Source organism: Hippocampus guttulatus, chromosome 8 (assembly GCF_054856545.1).
Source record: "Hippocampus guttulatus isolate MCC_2025c chromosome 8, RoL_Hgut_1.0, whole genome shotgun sequence".
NCBI classification, from domain to species: Eukaryota; Metazoa; Chordata; class Actinopteri; order Syngnathiformes; family Syngnathidae; genus Hippocampus; species Hippocampus guttulatus.
In genome coordinates this window covers 11,848,550-11,867,744 of record NC_141268.1, presented here as the reverse complement: position 1 = coordinate 11,867,744, position 19,195 = coordinate 11,848,550, and the positions used below count along the sequence as shown (strand labels likewise).

At 42.6% G+C, this 19,195-nt stretch overlaps 3 protein-coding genes across 6 annotated transcripts; 1 reads left to right on the top strand and 2 right to left on the bottom strand.

Annotated features, from left to right (window-relative positions):
- Window positions 1-442: 442 nt before the first annotated feature.
- On the bottom strand, window positions 443-5,876 carry kbtbd12 (kelch repeat and BTB (POZ) domain containing 12). Of its 2 annotated transcripts, XM_086117307.1 has the most exons (7): window positions 5,035-5,876; window positions 4,804-4,845; window positions 3,546-4,706; window positions 3,200-3,470; window positions 1,828-1,981; window positions 1,545-1,742; window positions 443-956 (listed from the first exon to the last, which is right to left on the bottom strand). In XM_086117307.1, the coding sequence occupies exons 3-7, from the start codon at window positions 4,616-4,618 to the stop codon at window positions 790-792; spliced, it is 1,863 nt and encodes a 620-aa protein (XP_085973433.1). In that variant the 5' UTR covers window positions 4,619-4,706; window positions 4,804-4,845; window positions 5,035-5,876; the 3' UTR covers window positions 443-789. The 2 variants fall into 2 exon arrangements, with proteins under 2 accessions (XP_085973433.1, XP_085973434.1); XM_086117308.1 differs by having other exon boundaries at window positions 1,828-1,978; window positions 3,546-4,845; window positions 5,035-5,875.
- slc26a6l1 (solute carrier family 26 member 6, like 1) lies at window positions 5,864-11,770 on the top strand. 3 transcript variants are annotated; one of them, XM_086117304.1, is made up of 19 exons: window positions 5,864-6,102; window positions 6,225-6,364; window positions 6,450-6,560; window positions 6,626-6,801; window positions 6,892-7,056; window positions 7,469-7,621; window positions 7,926-8,008; window positions 8,100-8,247; window positions 8,343-8,456; window positions 9,123-9,200; window positions 9,290-9,385; window positions 9,463-9,569; window positions 9,766-9,835; window positions 9,922-10,014; window positions 10,130-10,240; window positions 10,356-10,754; window positions 11,058-11,112; window positions 11,186-11,313; window positions 11,426-11,770. In XM_086117304.1, exons 1-19 carry the CDS (start codon window positions 5,969-5,971, stop codon window positions 11,450-11,452), a joined length of 2,388 nt encoding a protein of 795 aa, XP_085973430.1. In that variant the 5' UTR covers window positions 5,864-5,968; the 3' UTR covers window positions 11,453-11,770. The 3 variants fall into 3 exon arrangements, with proteins under 3 accessions (XP_085973430.1, XP_085973431.1, XP_085973432.1); XM_086117305.1 differs by having other exon boundaries at window positions 10,359-10,754; window positions 11,426-11,769; XM_086117306.1 differs by lacking the exons at window positions 7,926-8,008; window positions 8,100-8,247.
- p4htmb (prolyl 4-hydroxylase, transmembrane b) lies at window positions 11,754-16,947 on the bottom strand. Its single transcript, XM_086117309.1, has 9 exons — window positions 16,271-16,947; window positions 16,063-16,144; window positions 14,912-15,102; window positions 14,721-14,817; window positions 13,688-13,850; window positions 13,368-13,553; window positions 13,140-13,230; window positions 12,736-12,859; window positions 11,754-12,523 (listed from the first exon to the last, which is right to left on the bottom strand). Exons 1-9 carry the CDS (start codon window positions 16,610-16,612, stop codon window positions 12,321-12,323), a joined length of 1,479 nt encoding a protein of 492 aa, XP_085973435.1. The 5' UTR covers window positions 16,613-16,947; the 3' UTR covers window positions 11,754-12,320.
- Between the last annotated feature and the right edge of the window lie 2,248 nt (window positions 16,948-19,195).

Sequence of the window (19,195 nt, the reverse complement as noted above, 5' to 3'; positions counted from 1 at the left end):
TTGATGATTATTCTCTATTATTTTTTCAAAACAAAGCACTTTGGTTAAAAGTCATTTAATTGATTGGATAAGAATGGTGGGTGAAGTAGTGCCTGATGCTAAATGCTTTTCTATCAAGCCTTGTCATGATTATAGTTTATTCTCAATTTCCCGTTGATAAGAAAAAAGTAACAAGTTCACTTTCCCTGCTCACATTTGATTTGAACGTATTCAGTGTTTGGACTGTTGACTTGTCGGTTGAAAATAAAGTATCACTCACAGATTTATGTTCGTTCGAGAAGTTATGGTCGATAGCGATTTAGACTTGGTGTTCTTGTTTGTGGTGAATCTCAATAACAGTTTTCATTCAACATTAACACTTCTTCAAGAGGTTCAACAAAGGGATTCAGTTCAGTTTGTTCGCGATTATGTAAGAAACAAGAATGGCAAAAGCAACTTGTGATGTAGCTAAAGGTGCATGTTTATTGCTAAAATAGTTGTGCAAACATTTCTTTCGACACTGCATTCCTTGATATTTGACAAAAAGATGAGGAATCACCTCAAATCGCCACGGCTAGGATAGCCTGTCACCATTAATAACTTAAGCAGTAGAAATAGAAAAGATAAAAGGCTATATATCATACATATATTCAGTTGCAGCATATCCACCATCCCGCAGGAAGTGTGCATAGTTCTCATGCAGGCATATTTATGTCTAATTTCCTACTAAGTACAATTTTGAAGATGCAGCAAAACGGCTTACCGATTCATTCACAACGAAGCTTCAGCTGACTTTCATCCTTTTATTATTTACCGCAATAGGTCTGCAGGTGGCGGTAGTAGGCCCCTAGGATTCAGACTTGCCACTAAGCAAACGTCATAGTTGTCATGCATCAAAGCGCGCCGAGCAACAACCGTCCATCGATTCTCCCAGGCATCGAGTTCCAGGATGTCTTTTGTTATATCGTCATGACGATCTGAGAGTCAAAAACAGAAAAAAAAATTATGTTAAAATACAGTGCACCACTTTAGTATATAGCATGCAGTGTTTGAGAAAAGTTCCAGGACGGATGTATGAAAGAAATAATTCAAACCCATATTACAAGTTTTCCCTTTTAAAGAAATCCCTCTGAAGTCACTTTCCCAGCCTTCTCTGCCATGGACTCCTGGAAGGATTCTTCCGGGATCATTTTGCATCTTGATGTCATCCACATATTTAGAATAGGTTCCCGTGATGACCTTCTTGATCTCGGGAAAGTGATGAAAATCCCATGGGGCAAGGTCAGGTGAGTCGGGAAGTTGTTCTAGCACGATGATGTTCTCCTTGGCGTGTTGTCTTGGTGAAGCAGCCACTAGTTGTTCTGTCACAACTGTCGTCTCTCCTCTCGCACTGAATAAAGCAGACACCTTAGGATCTCTTTGTAGACCAGCTGGTTGATCAGCTGGGCCACAGTGAAGGGGAAAACTCATCGTTTAGTCCTTGACATTTGAAATATATCTTTTGGGACACCAGTCCTGGTACCTTTCTGACACAGCTCATATGTGGACAGTGAAAGTAATCTTACCCGCTCCTTTGTAGAACCCGCACACATAAATCTTGCCTCCCACCACACCGGCGTTTGCAGCATTAGTGCGCAGTGACAGTTGAGAGCAAGGTAGAGAAGGTCCGTCCCTCCAATAATCCCCATCTGGGTTGTAGATTTCCACGGCGTCAAGACAATGCCTTGACTGTCCTCGGTCCACACCCTCACATCCGATGCCTCCTACAGAAGCAACGTCACACCTTCCGAATCGGCCGAGAAGCATTACATTTATTATGCTGCTTCACCGTCTTCTCTTAATTCTTACCAATGACAAAAATTTCCCCGTTGAGCACAACAGCACTACATCTGTATTTTGAATACTTCATTGGACCCCCCTCCGTCCATTGATTTAGGTTTGGATCATACTCAAGAAGGCGGTTGCTCAGGCGATCTGGCTCATCGTCCATTCGGTATGACTGCTTGGTCAAGAGGGGGAAAAAGGGGGCATGATGAAACAGGAGATTCAGAGCCTGAATACAAATCTCATATTTATGAAAAGTACAAGACATGGTATTGCAGACCCTCAGAGCTCAACCACAATGCAGGAAGCTGTTCCACTTCCAATTACTTCCGACATTCTCCGTAACATATCGTGGAAATAGGACGACGGTGTTGCGGTTCACTCGCCTGACTTCAGTGCACCCAGTGTGGGCTTAGTTCTCACTCAATTATGGTGTGAATGTGAATGTTTGTCTGTCTCTATATCTGCCCTGTGATTGACTGGCCACCAGTCCACAGGGCTGCACTACTTGAGTCCGGACTCGCAAACTATTTTTATCGATTCGACCGAGTCCAACTATGTTTTCAATTCCTGAAAATTAATGTCTCCTTCAAAAGAAACTTGAAATCTATTTTTATTTTCAGATTATCATGATACCCATCTGATTGGTTAACCTGACAGTCATGTCAGCCAATAGCGCTGTTATAAAATTTGGTTAGCCACATCTTCAAACAAAACGAACAAACATGATACAACCTGCAGATTCTAAAAGAAGACAATTTCGGACAGATATGTGCAGCACGTCAAACTTTGTTCGAGATTTGCAGAGGCATCACAAAGACAGATTATCGTTTTTGTTGTTTTTCTGCACACACGGTTAATACAGCAAAGGGTTTTTAGTTCCATGCAATTTAAAAAGAGTGTTGAGCATAAGGAGATCGCTCGAATTTTGTAGTCATGATAAGAATATTTTTCCGTCTTAAAATTGATTCTTAATCCCATCTGAATTTGGACTTTACTTGGACTCGCAACTTTGTGACTCGGACTTGACTTGGACTCGATGAAGGTCCACTTGACTACGGTCTTGCCAGTCCAGAGTGTATGTTGTTGTTGTTTTGTTTTCCCTGAACTCAGCTGAGATAAACGCCAGCATCCCGGGTGCCTAAACTGGTCGAAGATTTGCCTTCAGAAGACTTCTCAATACGGTACTGCTGTAACGGTAATGTTTTGGTAACACCGTATATTAGCAAAGACAAAACTGTGTTGTACGTGTTTGCAAGAGGATTTTGACAGTTAGATAAACGCTATCATCACCGAGTAACTCTTTTGGCATCAGAATCTTTCTTTCCGCTGTAAATTTGAAATGTATATTGTTCCTTGCAAGTTTGACGCTCATGCATATTCTTTTTATTTTTACCTGCGGAGTTCTGCCACCAATGACATACAGGCGATCTTTCATCCTGACCACGCTGTGGTAAGCCAGCGGCATCGGGAGAGGTGCTGCACTGCGCCAAGGTCCTCCCTGGAGAGACCATCGCTCCACACAATTAGTGATGAGAAGCTGGTTCTTCATCTTCATCAGCCCACCAATCAGGTACAAGGTATCACCCAAGGAACCTAGCCCGTAAGAATCTCGGTACTCCGCTGACGTCAGGCGTTCCCAACTGCCCTGGGCTTCGACTTTGTACCTGGCAAATCAAATGAAATCAGCGCCGATCGTTGTTGCTGACGTATTGTATTACAGCAGGTATGATCCTTCTCACCTGTAGAGCTCGACATCCATTTCCTTTTGTCGGGACATCCTGCGGGCACCGGCCTCTCCTGACACTATAATGTTATTGTCTTCAGTCACGACCCCTGCGCACACATACCCTAGGGCCTCTCCGTATCGAGGCGAAGTGATGTAGTAAGTTCGACCTGTTGCAGGGGCGTAACAAAAGCTGCGTTCGCCGTAGTTGCCGTATCTCGACCTAATCCCGCCGCCGTCATTACCGACGCAGAGCAGCAAGTCTGTGGTTTCCATCCCATACCGCAACTTGAGTTTGCGCGGCGCAGCGGAGGGATGCATTTCGACAACGTCCAAAGCGTGCCTCATTATCTCCAGACATTCAGAGTCAGTCAGCAAAGCTGTATTCCTCTTCATTGTCTCTTTTAAATAGTCTGCGTTGATCAAGGGTAGGCGAACTTTCCTGAGGAGCTCAGGGAGGTGCTTTCTACGAACTTCTCCTTCGACTGAAACATTGTGTTTGGCCCAGCGAAGAACCACGTCTAAAATGGTTTCTTCTCTTGAAATATTGAGGTCGTCCGAACCGATCAACTTTCCAAGTTGATGGGCCTCGAGATCTACAACCTCTTCATCCTGGCAGACCTGGACAAAATGCTGCCTCAGGAAGCGCTGAGCACGTTCGGCAAGTTCCGCCGCACCGAGATCTCGGGCAAAGTAAAAGACGCCGAGGCAGTTGGAGGCGTCCATGTTCTCAGTCATGTGCTGCTGACATTGAGCGAAGACATCATCCATCTGCAGGAGAAACGCTGCAATCGAGATCCCTTGCACGTTGGTGTTGGTGAGAGGGAGATCGGAGCTGTACATGTAGTTCAGGAGGAGAGCCAAGCTGTCCGCAGGGGTGTCTCGCAAGAATATTTCTCCATCGTTGCACTCTCGGAGGCCACAGGTAAACATAGCACGAAAATAGGGGCTGAAGGCGGACAGGACAAGGCGGTGACAGGGGAAGCTTACGCCCTCAGCGACCAGCACCACATCCGTCAGGTGCTCAGTCTCCCTCATCTTCCGTAACTGCTCGAGCAGAACCTGTCCATGTTTGGCTGTGAACTCCATTATTATTATTTTTTGCTTCAAGGTTGAAGTGTGAAAAAATTCATGCGCATGTAAATACTGTGTCTAGCGAAGGGGTGGTGGGCTGTCACTGAAACAGATAGAGAGTGGTAATATTAGAATCAGTTTTTACGGTGTAGTTTGGGAGCTTGATTGTTGTATAGAAACCCTTTCATGCACCCTTGTACCCTGATAACATGACAAGCTGTCCACTGTAGTCACCGCGGTCCCTGAAAGGGTTAAACCAGGAGTCAGTTTTGGGAAGACATTCTCACGATTCATAAGAATACGATTCCAGCAGAATGACAATACTCAAATGTTTGACTTGGCAGATACGATATTTATAACCGGATCAGATAGCATGCACGTCCACTCCATGGACTGTTCGATTAGCATGTGAGAAGGAATAAAAGCCTTACCAAATTCATCAGCTTCCCTTGTCGCCTGCCATCTCAGAAGAACATTGAAGATATATCTATACCGTATAAATATATACTGTATACCTTTTTTTTTATCGGACAGCATGTGTTATTGCCATCCTTCGAGAGAGGGTCTGAGTCACTGCAGGAGGTAAAGATATGTCATCCGCCCCCCCAGCCCCCAGGGCCTCTGAGCTACTCACCCCAAAATAGACATTGTTTTGGTGGCCTACATCTTTTGAAAGTCACTTTGTTTGGTCATGGCGAATTAGCATTTTAAGAGGTTATTTCATGTACTCTGGCATTTTGGAATTGAATTCAAGCGTGTTCTGTTTCATTTTTGTTTGAGAATCATTTGTTCAAATTTGGCTTTTGTTTGCCTCCGTCGCAAGCACTTTGCTCTGGAATGACTGCCATGAAAAGCTCATAGCTGGGACTCAAATTTCATGCTTGCACTTTATTAAAGGCCCAGTACATTGTACGCGTCAGTGTGGCCGCAAACAGACCTTTCACAATATTTTTTGTAACTTTAGAAGCATATAATATGTAATGTGGTTGAAACTTGAGGATTACATCGCATGGTTCATTCGCCTCAGTTTTGCTTACGAATGGAAAACGAGCACGGTACACGGTTGCCAAAACAACTCCATTCAAACTTCCCTTAAGTTAATATTTTCTCCTTTACCAACATAATCACATCCTTTTGTTTATTACGGCATGTCACTGTGAAAGCAAGCCGACCAATCGCTGTTCTTGCCACAACATCCTGTCCAGGGTTAACCATTAGGCAGCCTGGTGTGCGCATACAAATTAAGATGAAGCACAGTATCCGATTTACCGCTGACAGTTTAGGTGTAATAAAGGAAAGGGCCTTTGGTGTTGTTTTTTTAATTTTTGCGTTGTCTCCAAGACAGCTTTACACATTTAAGGCCAAATGGACTCAATGTACAAATATCGGATATATAGAATTGAAAGGGAAGTACTGAATGAGCAGAGACTTGAAGAGTTAGCGCAGAGAAAAACCGACGCTCAACCATCTCTAATCAACCAGCTTAAAGATTCCATCCGGTAAGATAATTTTATGATTTTTTTCTTAAGGTACTCTTAAATTCATTGTCATGTGTTTAGCAAATATGCCGAGACACTTCGTCAGTTAATGAACACTCAAAGAAAAAAAATATAAATTGCAGGTGTACAGTCCCCAAACTGAAACATGGTGTTTTGAGCACTTTTCCTGCGTTCTATTGGCTGCCCAAATACTCAGTCCGGGACTATGGCATGCCAGATCTCATCTCTGGCATTAGTGTTGGAATCATGCACTTGCCACAAGGTTGGATAATCGTTCCTATTGATCATTTTTGACTGATGCTGTGTTCTTTATTCGAAAGCTAAAAAAGCACGTATTTGACCACCAGGTATGGCGTATGCGTTACTGGCCTCACTTCCTCCTGTGTTTGGACTCTACACTTCTCTCTATCCGGCATTAATTTACTTCTTTTTTGGAACGTCACGCCATATTTCAATAGGTGAGTCGAAAAACAGGCTATAATGGTCGAAATAGCGCCTCGTTTTTTCCCCTTTTTTTCTACAGGTACATTTGCTGTGCTTAGCATCATGGTGGGCAGTGTGACTGAGAGACTTGCTCCAGATGTTGATTTCCTGAAAGTGAACGGGACCAATGTCACAACCGAGGTGGACATAGCTGCTCGGGACTCATACAGGGTACAGGTGGCTGCTGCTACCACCGTTCTGGGAGGGCTTATTCAGGTCTGAAAAACAGAATGGACAGTTTCCCCTTTTTTGGGGGGTCAAACCTCTTAACTGCACATACTGTCCATGTTGTATTTTTATGCTCAGGTTGTGCTGGGTTTGATCAAATTTGGTTTTGTGGGAACGTACTTGTCTGAACCTCTGGTGCGTGCATACACAACGGCTGCTGCGCTCCATGCTGTCGTGGCGCAACTGAAATACGTCTTTGGGGTGTCGCCAGCACGCTTTAATGGGCCGCTGTCACTGGTGTATGTAAGTAAGAGGTACTTGGGTACTCTGCATTTCCTTTATAAATGCTTCCTGCTTTGAGTGATGGTGAAGAAAATGGTATGAGTCAATATCGGCTCATACTGTTTGTGCAACATTTGTCTATTACTCTGGCTTTCTCAATATCATATGTGTTGGGATTTTTTAAAAATGTAAGTGTGTTTAAATGTCAGTACTTGAATCTGATGTGGACTTATGTAATATCTATTTTTTTTTTCAAAATAAAAGTACATACCTGCTTTTCTTTCTCCTGTATGATACTGTATATTCAACTTCAATGATAAAATAAGAAATAATTAACCTGTGTGTTACTCAGTGTCGCAGTTGTCTTCGAATCTGTAGTAACATTATCTCTCTCTCTCTCTCTCTCACCCCCCCCTCCCTTTCTAATAATCAGACTCTGAAGGATGTTTTCCTCTTGCTGCCGCAGTCGCATCTCCCCACTGTCGTCGTCAGTCTCGTATCCCTGGTGTTGCTGATTGCGGCAAAGGAGATCAACGCCTTCCTGAGCCCAAGGCTGCCAGTTCCCATCCCAGTGGAGCTCATCACAGTCAGTTAACACAAGGTCACACTTTCTGGGGTGTTCATGTTGGCACATCAGCAGTTTAGTTTGGCTCTGATCGTGCAGCCTTAAAAGGGCAGCGGAAACATGCAGAGTCAGCGGTAGAGATGAGGGCCTGTACATTTATGCACTTGACAGCAGAAAAAAAGAAATCTTTTGAAAACGAATAATTAACTCCTCTTTCCGAATAGGATTCACTGGGTTTAAATGAGTTTTGCTTAAGAATTCTGCTGTGCATTTTTTTCCCCCCAGAGCGATATTATAAATATCAAAATCATATCTGTGTTTGCAGATTATAGCAGCAACTCTGATATCAAACTATGGTCACTTAAATAGAAATTACACAATTCCAGTTGTTGGAGAAATCCCCAGTGGGTAAGCATCTTTATTTCAGTTTTTTTCATTGTCATGATCTCTTCTTGATCATAACTGACTCGGTTATTTCTTATCCTTTTCTGCTCCCCAGTTTAAGTTCTCCAATTGTACCAGACGTGAGCATTTTTCATGAAGTTATTGGAGATGCTTTCGCACTGGCTCTTGTAGCGTATGCCATATCAATTTCTCTCGGAAAAACATTTGCATTGAAACATGGATACAGAGTAGACAGCAACCAGGTGAAACAGATTCTCAACAGTTGTTTGATGATTTTTTTTTTTTTTTAATTGTCTCTTACCGTCTCTTTGTGACTTTGGACTTCGCTCTCCGACAGGAGCTGGTGGCTCTGGGTCTCAGCAATACAGTGGGCGCTTTCTTCCAATCCTACGCTGTGTGTGCATCCATGTCTCGGAGTCTCATTCAGGAGAGCACTGGTGGAAAAACACAAGTCAGTTTTGAATAGTAGAAACGCAGACTTTGTTGTACCATCATATTTTTCATTTGTTTTCGAGCTGCAATCCAACTTGACCTTCGCACATGGGATTTAACTTTAAAATGGTAAATGGGCTCTCACTAGCATAGCGCTACACTCTTTCCTTATTTCCCTACAAATAAGTATGGTTTCGTCTCAAACAACTTCGCACCGAAATGGGTGGCTGAAAATTGAAAAGAAAAAAAAACAACAGCAAGCAATTGGTAAAAAACAAACAAACAAACAAAAAAAAAAATCCCGATGAACGTGACAAGCCCCTCTATGAGCCGTATCGTGAAAGGTTTGCTGGGAACGCCTGACAGAATCCCCCGTCAGAAAGAGTTTCAACCCCCACCTCCGGCAGAACTTTGTCCACATCCCAGGGGGTAGCCAGGGGACATCGTGTCCGAGTGGACCATGTTTCATCACTCCATTGTTGAGGCGGCCGATTGGAGCTGTGGGCGCAAGGTAGTCGGTGTCTGCCGTGGCAGCAATCCTCGAACCCGCTGGTGGACGAGCCTTTTCACTAACATGAACTGAAAACAGAAGTATACAGAAAGAGCTTCCAAAGTCTGTAGAGGATGTTGCAGTATTTCTATTTGGATTTTTTTCGAAATCTCACATTTTCTTGTGCGCTTGCAGATGGCTGGAATAGCATCGGCTATAATTGTCTTGGTGACAATACTGAAACTTGGCCCACTTTTCCAGGAACTACCAAAGGTTTCCTACACTACGAATTGCTTTAAATCTACTCCTTTGAAAAGTCGATGACAAGATTTCTGAATTTTTTTTCCCAACATGTGTTTTAGGCAGTTCTGGCATGTATTGTCTTTGTGAACTTGAAGGGGATGTTTAAACAATACTCAGACATTGTTCTTCTATGGCGGAGCGACAAGACTGATTTGGTGAGGGGACAACAACAGTTGGGGGGAAATGATTGTGGTGTTGAATGTTGTACTGACTATTGTATTGTGTCACTCAGGTGTTGTGGTTGGTGACGTGGGTGTCCACTCTGCTCTTCAATCTGGATATGGGCCTTGCAGCTGCCATTATGTTTGCACTCCTTACTGTTATCTTCAGGACCCAGCTGTAAGACTCTGAAAATTGATTCTTACAACACAGTCACATGGATAATCTAATCATGGCTCCCCTGACAGAGTCAATTCTGCATTCTCATTTTTCTGAGGAGAGAAGTTTGGATGTAAAACTTCGATTGGCTCTCATTTTATTATGCCGGTGTGGCTAATGTTGTGGCCTTTGAATGCATGTTTTTTTTTTTTTTTAGACCAACGTACTCTCTTCTTGGAAATGTTGATGGTTCAGAACTGTATGTGGATTTAGAGATTCACGAAGAGGTAGAACGGACAAAAAAATACAAATAAAAAATTTAATCCTCGCTGTACCCACATCGAAATATGTCATTCATATTACTGTTTTGCAGGCAAGAGAAATCCCGGGTATTACAATATTCCGCTCTTCTGCTACAGTATACTTTGCTAATGCCGAACTATACCTCGAGGCGCTGAAAGAAAAGGTTTGCACTTTTTTTTTCGTTACTCTTGACTTGTTCGAACCGAGCGGAAAAACATCATGCATTTGGTGTTCCTAGCATTTCTGTCTTTATTTTTTTGTCTTCCTTACGTTTTCAGAGTGGACTTGATATCACGAAAATGATTATCTACAAGAAGAGACAGGATGCCAAGGAGAAACGCAGACAAAAGAGAGAAGAGAGATGGGCTCAAAGACAAGCCAAGAGAGAGGTAATGTTGTTTTAACGTACTTACTCTCTGTCACAGGTACAGCACATGAAATAGCACACTCATTAAATCAATCGCAAAATTTGAAACAGAATGCATTTTTCTACCTACCCCTGAGGAGCTTGCTGACCAGACAGCAGTGTTCTGTGTGGAGAAAAGGGCCAACACCTGGAGAGACACAAGCATGATGAAGAAGGGCACAGATAAGGATGAAGAAAACTCGGCCGATGGGAAAATCGACACAGCCTCTGTAAAACCCAATGCCAGAGATGGTCAGCTTAGATGGGAATACTTGAAGGGAGGAGATCTAGACGGCACCAGTTCTGGATGGACGTCTGAACAGATGGATGGAGACGCCACCACTCGGGGCTCCAGCAGCAAAGACACCCAAAGTCGTGACCTGGAGCGCATCTCTCTCGGGTCTCTCGGCAAATGGACCTGGGACATCCATTCCATCATTCTTGACCTCTCCACGGCCAACTTCATCGACACAGTGGCTGCGAAGACCATGAAAAACGTAGGTGTGAAAAAAAAAGGGAAAGTCAGACTAAGAAATGGTAAATAAAGGCCAGATAGTGACCATGTTCGACTATTATGGACATACGGTATGTTTTGAAACGCATGCCCATCTTTAGTGGCGTGACCTTTGGAAAGTGTCAACTAGTGAGCCTAATTGTATATTCAATGAACAAATAGTTTTTCTTCCATTTTTATATACTGACAGAATTGCTCAGCTGTCCCAATACTTGAATACCTACCTTGTATTTTCACCCATCCAGACTCCCTTGATCACTAATTCAGTTCTAATACCCGTTGACAGATTTTCCAAGACTTCGGTGAAATTGATATTGATGTCTACCTGGCAGGTTGTCAGGGTAAGTGCAACACATGCCAGAAAGAGCATTTCAATGTCAACTCTACAGCCGCCGTACCTGCTCTTCTCTTCAGCTTCTGTGGTCCGACAGCTGGAGCTTGGCCACTTCTTCTCCGAGTCGATTACAAAGAAACATCTATTTGCCTCTGTCCACGATGCCGTTCTCTACTGCTTGGACCATCGCGGACAGGAGTCATCATTGGTAAGTGTGATCCGGTTATAATTCTGTTCTGTGGGGAGTGACATTTTATGGCCTGTAGCAGTTTCCATAAACAGTATGTGACCAAGTGATCTCATATGAGCTCTCGTTCTAGGTTATGAACAGTTACACCAAGCTTTAGGAACCGGTGCCCATCAAGACATCCGGTTGGAAACAAAGGTGGGAAAGACCTTCCAAGAACTCATAGAACATAGATATTTAGTGTGACAGATTCTTGAGGCAAAATTTAGGTTGGTGTAATATTTTAGAATGTCTTCAAAAATGATGTCATTGTTGTTGTACATCATGACTGAGCCAGATGCTTCAGCTCCGGAACTCAATGATGTGACTCACTCACTCACTCTAGTGGTCGATTAATATTGGGAATCTCAATGAATGTGATTATGGTGTGACAGCAAAAAATAAATAAAAATAAAAAAAAAGACAGGCTTGATTTATTTAGTTTTTTGCACATGGGAAATACATAAAGCAGTTTATATATATATATATATATATATATACACACACACACACTGTATGTATGTGTATATATGAAAATAAACAATGACTAAGAGAGAAGAGATGAACTTTACCTTGTGTGTTACAATCCAAAATAAAGGATTCAAGGAACAAAGACAAGGCAACATGCGTTGCACAGAGTGCCTATATATTTTTTTGGTGCTTGGCAGCAATAAGTTAGACTAAAATGTTGTTGTTAGCAATCCCTGTCAAGTGCAATTTCATAGCAACGGCAAAACATGTAGGCTATAGCTAATTCATGCAAAGGGACCTCACTGCTCCTTTGTTTGACTTTTTGGTGCAACATTCCTAAAACGGGGAGTCTAACTCTACACCGTCAATTCGTATAAATAAATAAATGAATAAATAACAGGATAACAATATCAAGCAAAGTTTGACAAAAGTGCATTACAAGTTGCATAAAACCACCATGGCCTCATTCCCTGAATACAGCTTGCGGTCACCAAACGTGTTGTGGGCTGAATTCTGAGCTACAATTCCTGATGGGTATCAGAATTCATTATCAGATCTTCATCATCCTCATCCTCTGACTGATGGGACACCAGCTGCTCGAAACGAGCCTGACGCTGGTAATCTGGATCAATATTGATCCATTTATTGGCGACCCACTTAGTGCCATGGGTGACCACGCAGCCTCCGTGCAGAGCATATTCATCCTGCTCTCCAACCCATCCTGCAGAGGAAAAATATAAACACTGAAAAATATAAATGCCGCCGGGACTACACCACTGCAAATTACGACACGAATAATGACCACCTTGTAAATGAATCTTTCAATGAGTGTATCAAAACAGAGTATTGTTATATTTGTAAAGGGAAAATTACTCATTTGTATTTTGGCTGAATTTGGATTGCGCTGCAAAAGGCATTAAAGGGGCACTGTACCTTTTCCGTCAGAAAGGTAGTTGTACCAGAAAACAGCTTTCCCTTTGGTAGGTTTCACCCTTAGGTTACTCTTGTCGCAATTCCTCCTGGTGTCCATGAGATCGACATCATTCTGAATGAGAGACTTAAAAAACAAAAAAACAAAACATGCTTCACTTTGAGGTGCCATCAGGGACGGAATTTAGGATTGCCTCTCAAACACACAATGGAAAGCCTCTCACATGCACTACTGAAATGCTCTCATCCTGACCGCCCCTCATAATAAGCCCCGGTGACACTTTTCCCGAATCTCCGTCGCATACATTCCCTGACAAACAAGCAAGCTAACACCGACATGAAAGCCACGTGATTTCCTTTGACCCGGATTCTGCGTTCACATTTGCAGACCATCAGACATTACGCACCACTTCATCAAAGGTCCTGTTGTCTGCCACAGGGAATGCGGTCTCCCCGCCCCCGTCAACAGAGTTCAGGTAGAAGAGAACAGTGATGTACCTGAGTGTGCAACACAGGTTTTAAAAATAACAAACACGTGGATGGTTCAGACACACAGACAAGTGCGATGGAATACAAAAAAAAAAAAAAAGGACACATGGACATCACACGAATGGACACGAGTCCAGCGGCCTCACCTGCAGGATGTCTCGAAAGGGGTGGAGGCGTTGGCCGCGAGGCGTGTGTGAGTACAGGCGGTTTCTGGGTAGAAGGGCCCGCTGTCGTGATGGGCATGGTAGTGCCCGCCCTGCTCATAGCGGACCACCTGCAGCGGCTCACTTAGGTCCACCAATGTCGATGGCAGACGCGTAAGACGAGTGACCCTTGGGCATCAACACTGAAATTATTTCTTAAACTAGGTGTGAATGTGAGCGGGGGTGGGGGCTAACATTTGGTGACAAATCGACATTGCAGTGTAATCACAACAGAACGAGGCTCTACTGCGTTTCTTCCTCACCTCGTCTTAATATCTTGAAGGACTTGATGGGCTCCTTTTCCCTGGTATAGCCAAGTGTGCCGACTGTTCCTCACCAGCTGGCTCCTTTTAACCCCCCGTTGCAGCAGAAAGCGCTGGAAGGCGTCGACACTCAGGAGCCTGAACTCTTCTAAACTCAGCAGACCTTCAGCGTATAAAATTCACACCTTAGATTTGGTACGCTTGCGCAATGTCATGAGATCCGATATCAAGGCTGAAAGGTGCATTTTGTACAACTTGCTTTTCGATATAAATGTTTGATTTCAAATTAAGATTCCAACATAGTCAAGTAAATTCCAGTTGAATGTGGAAAAGTATTCAACAAAGTGAAATGTGACAGTGTGATAGATAAACACAGAATTTTAAGAAAAAAAAAACCAAGTGACCCACACACAGCCTGACAATTAGTTTCCCTGAACAGATCAGCCAATTTTGGTCAGTGTTGTGACACTTTTAGAAATCAGCCCATTCAGGATTCTCCAATCAGAGCAAAGGGATCGTCCCGAACGACATCATCAATAAGTCTATGCTTTGTCCGTTGTGATTCAGTCTCCTGAGAGACGCTCATAAATGTGTTCCTCTGCTTTTTAAAAAGAAATTATTTATGACCAAAACCTGCTCTGACTCCAGCCTCTTTTTCCTGGTGTCAGTCGAAAGTAGCCACCGAAAGGTATTACCGTCAGGTCGCAACAGAGAGACTGGAAGAGTCACAGAAAGGCAAATGGAAATGTATTGGTCGAATAAAACACCTGTTGTGAATTTTGCCGTTCAGCGCTTTTAGAGAACTGCAAGTTGCATAAAAGCTGTACCAAAACATTGAACAGTTGGACATGCATTCAAAAGTTACGAAAAGGTCAAATAAAGTTTGCCTGTAAATGTTATCGGGCATTGTAGGTTCATCCAGAAATGTCGTCTGAAAGCCAACTGTTCCTATCTTTTAGTGAATCGTGTGTCTTCCAAAGGGGAATTTACTCATCGTGATTAGCTCAATTAAATTGACCGCGTGACTTCTTACCATTCCCATCTTTGTCTGCGTTGAGCCCGACGTAGATCTCTTGCAAATTCTCTGGCGTGAGCCAAATACCATCCCTCACTCGCGAGTGAGTCAGTATCTGAAAATGGCAAAAGAAAGGATGAGTTTATCAAGGCTGTACTAAGACATTCTGGAGGCTATGTCGCATTCACGATCCATTCAGTGACATACACCTCATGGAGCTGCAACTGTCCGTCCTGGTTGATGTCGAGAAGACTGAAGATCTCCTCTGGGCTAAGATCGAGCTCCTTGGCCAGCTCCTCCTGGCCGTCCTGCACCATCAACTGGCTTTCCATTAGACCCTTTAGCTGTGCCAGCTGCATCACAATACGACACTCATCCTCTGACAAGAACCCAGGGATCTCTGCACAATGACACAAAATTGTAGCTACAAATTTTTTTTTTAATGATGTCTTCCAATTATTACGCTCTTAAATTGATGATTGATTATCTTCAATTTTGTACATTTTGGGGCGGGTAGGGGGAAATGGATTAATTTGGCAAAACTGGAAATTGAGCTAATAAATACAATGTGAACTTCAAGAGGTATGAAGAAAAAGCACCAATGAATTGTTACGAAACCTCCAAAGTCAAACAAATACTTTTTATGACTTTATAAAGAAGTAACAAAAAATAAACAAAAAAAAATCCTGACATAAATGTGCCAACAATGGTCCAAACATGGATTCCGATTAGTATTGCATTTGTGGAATATCTGAATTAAGCAGCAAAATCATATTTTTATTGATCATAGGGTGCCACATAAACATATTGAATATGATTGATTTGACTTCCCCTTTAGGGGATATTTTCCCCGAATATTAAAATGGAACTTCAAATTGTACCACTTTTAGAGCACTGCGCTCTGAAGGGTCCATTGTGCAGAATTATCAAACTAAAGATGCACTGGACTGTCTTTGCTCCAGGACACCTGACCCACTTGACAATTTGCTCATGCATTGCTGCTCCTCTTCCTCCAACAGATGCACTTATCTGAACTTCATCTTGGGACCATTAAGACTACATCTCTTCCGATGTGCAAAAGAAGCTTTATTCTGAGAGGAACAGTTAGCCAACATTGCTTTTTTTTAATTTTTATTTTTTACAGTATACATTTTAGCTTTATAAAGTTTTGCGAATAAAATCATCAAAACATCAGAACAGCTCCCAGCATAGTTTAGTTCAATTCTACACCTCTGCAAACGACAACCACAATAATAAATATACATGCATGTTGAAGGAATAAAAGTGTCAAGTTTTGTTGTGTGTGTGTCTGAAAACCGAATTTGTTGGCATAGCTCTGGCGATTTGAAATTGTGCTTACCAAAGAGCAGAGGTTTCAAACTCAAGGTTCTCATTTCGTGGACTTTACCAGGCACCAATGACACCTTCTGAACATGGCCCACCTGCCAGTTAAACGGAAAGGGTTCTTGTTATTCGCCTGTTTGTGAGATGCAGTTAGAATAATGGGGTGGTGATGGTAAATGCAGTACTCGTGTCGCATCACGGCAGTACAGCCCTGGCGTACTCACTCGGATGCCTTCGATGCGTGGGAGAAAAATGTGACGCGGCAACGGTGCCTTCGATGGCGGACGCGGCGGCTGTGGGTTCTGCTTGTCGCTACTCGGAGCATGGCGAGGAGAATCCGGCCTGGAGTCCTCTTGTCCGCTGCTGTAGTGCACGTACAAGAGGAGGACGATCACATTGATAATGTAGATGTGGAAGAACACCATGACCACCACGAAGTAGGACCGGGAGCACACATTTGTCTTCGGGCCAGGGAGGCGCTCGCCGGGCGGCCGGCGGAGCCGCGAGGGCGCGCTGAGGGACGCGCTGTTGGTGATGGTGTCCTCCGCCTCCGTCTTGTCGGTCATCGCGGGACTCAAGTGGTGGTTAAGGAGCCGTCAGTTGCGAGGTCCATCTGACGGATTAAATGGACATTTTTACACCAGCAAATCCTTTACGAATCTGAAAGCGAGTGCTCATAGTTGTGCCACTAGTTTCTACTGCAGTCGGTTTGTTTACACTGCACCAATTCCCTTTGGCCGCGAGCGTAATGCGCATCCAAGCACTCGATGGTTGGATGACCCCCCCGCCCCCTCTCGCTCCAAAAATAAAAACAAAACAAACAAAAAAAATGATCGTCGGGCCAGATCCGGCATCAAATGAGGTGATGAATTATACTTCAGGACTTCTGTGGGCGAATATTTTGATGTTGGTATTGGAGTGAGGAGAGCAACAGCATGCCTGCGATGCAATGCTGACCTCTTGTGAACTGAAAAGATAGCACCATTAAAACATTTCTTTTTTTTTTTTTGGGGGGGGGGGGGTGTACAAACATTTAATTGAAATACCCAGCTTTCAATCAATCAAGGGTTTGGCTTCCACGCAGGGTCCTTGGTTTTAAAAAGGAGATGAAAAAAAGAATAATTCAATTATGAGATATGTGGTTTTAAAAAAGGTCTGTTTCAAAGTCAGGTTTAAAAGGTGAGTTTGGCTTCAGAGCGGTATTCCCATTTTTAACATGGTTACAAAACTTTAGATTTGAACGAGTTAAAAACTTTGGATTTGAAAAACCCCAACGTCCGAAGTGTGGGGTGCTTCCCACTGTGCCACACAGACAGGAAAGGTTCCTTATCACTCAGGGTTTCAAAGGAGCATTTAAGGTTACAAAGGCATGGCGAAGGGACTCCCAATTGATTACAAAACTTCAGGTTTGAGAACACTCCAGCACAGGATTTGGTCTCAAGATCCCCTTTTCCAAAGTTAAGGATGCAAGCCACTGAGAGCCGTAGACGTAAATCGTAATCGGTCAGGATTCAAAGGCGTGATTAAGGTTTCGACACATGATTTTAGTTTTTGAGAAATTCAGCTGTCAGAATGTGTGACCTCAGGTTTGAAAGCAATCTGGGTCCTGATTTTTAAGAGTGGTTATAAAATTATGATCAAAAAAATTGCGCAACATATAATGTCGATAAAAGCGCTCTATAAGTATGTACCATTCATGTGCTGTATCAGCCCAGGAATAGAAAATGCAACCTCATGTTGGGAACTTCAAACCAATGCAACAGAGGCGCAATAACTCCAAACCCATATTTTAAAATTATTATTTTTACTTTCTTTTATGATTTGAAAAAGATATGATTTAGCAACATCAGCCTCACCATTGATATAAGCTAATCATTTGTCCTAAATTTGATTTAATTTATCATTTTATTTTATTTTTGGTTGTTAGGGGTCATAAACCACTCGAGTAGTATCTGTTAACAGTGTGCTACATCCTCAAACGCTGTTTCATGTATGTCATTGAATTGAGTCATTTTTTTAATTTAACCTTGCAGCCAATCCCATAACATTTTTTCCAATAATTTTTTAAAATGCATATATAATTTTATTCTATTCTTGGGAAATGGCCGCCAAGGCAAACGGGTTTCATGAGCCCGTTAGAAAAATAAGCAAATGTTCATTTCTAGGAAAAAAAAAATAATAATAAAATGTAACAAGTGCATTGATTGATTCAAAATACTGTGTTTGGAATTATAAACGACACATAACATTCCTCCTGAGGACTTAACGTTGCCAAAGGCCGCTGCGCGCTAAATTGAAGAATTGTAGATTTGAAGTGGACTTAATCTTCTTTGCTTTGCCGTTCTTCACATTGCAGATGTGGCAGTATGCAATGCGCACATCTGCTGAGCATTTTGAGCTGCTTTGCCGGGCCTGTCACTGCAAGAAAGCGCGTGTTAGTGGAGGAGGGTCATCCATCTACAGAGGACAGAGCCTCGAGCACATCGCGTTGGTTGTGTAACTGGCGTTGTACATTTCAAATCCACTGGAGGGCACTCGCCAATCATGAACAGACGCTTTGACAAGCTGGATAGAAATGGCGATGAAAAAGTGCAGTCATTTGTTCTGATTTAACAGTGTGGAATGGGAGCTTCTTCACACACACTTGTAATCGCTTTGGATTTGTTTATATCAACATACACAAGAGCATACTTTGGATATTTCCAATGGTAGACACTCTGAAATTGAAATTTTTTGCCCCGTTTTTTGACTTACGCTGCTGTCGCAACTTCATGTGATGGTTTACTAATTTGATAGTATTCTAAATTATGAATAATATGTATAAATACAAATAAATAAATATAATTATGAATATGATTGTGAATTGAACGTTTCTTATTTTTTGAGGATGAATTTTTTTTCGTATTAAAAAAAAAAGTAATATTAACCAAAAAAAAAAGATAACTCTAATGTCTTCAGCCCTTTGCATGGCAGTTTGGATAATGGATGGATGGAAGGACGTAATGGGGTTTGCTGCACATTGAGTTTTGACCTTCTTGAGTAGATAATGAGTTTTGACTGTGTGAAGTGGATTTTTATGACATGGTACGTGGTTTTTGACCTTGTTAAGTGGACATTTATGATCTTTTCAGTTGTTCAAGAAAAAGGTT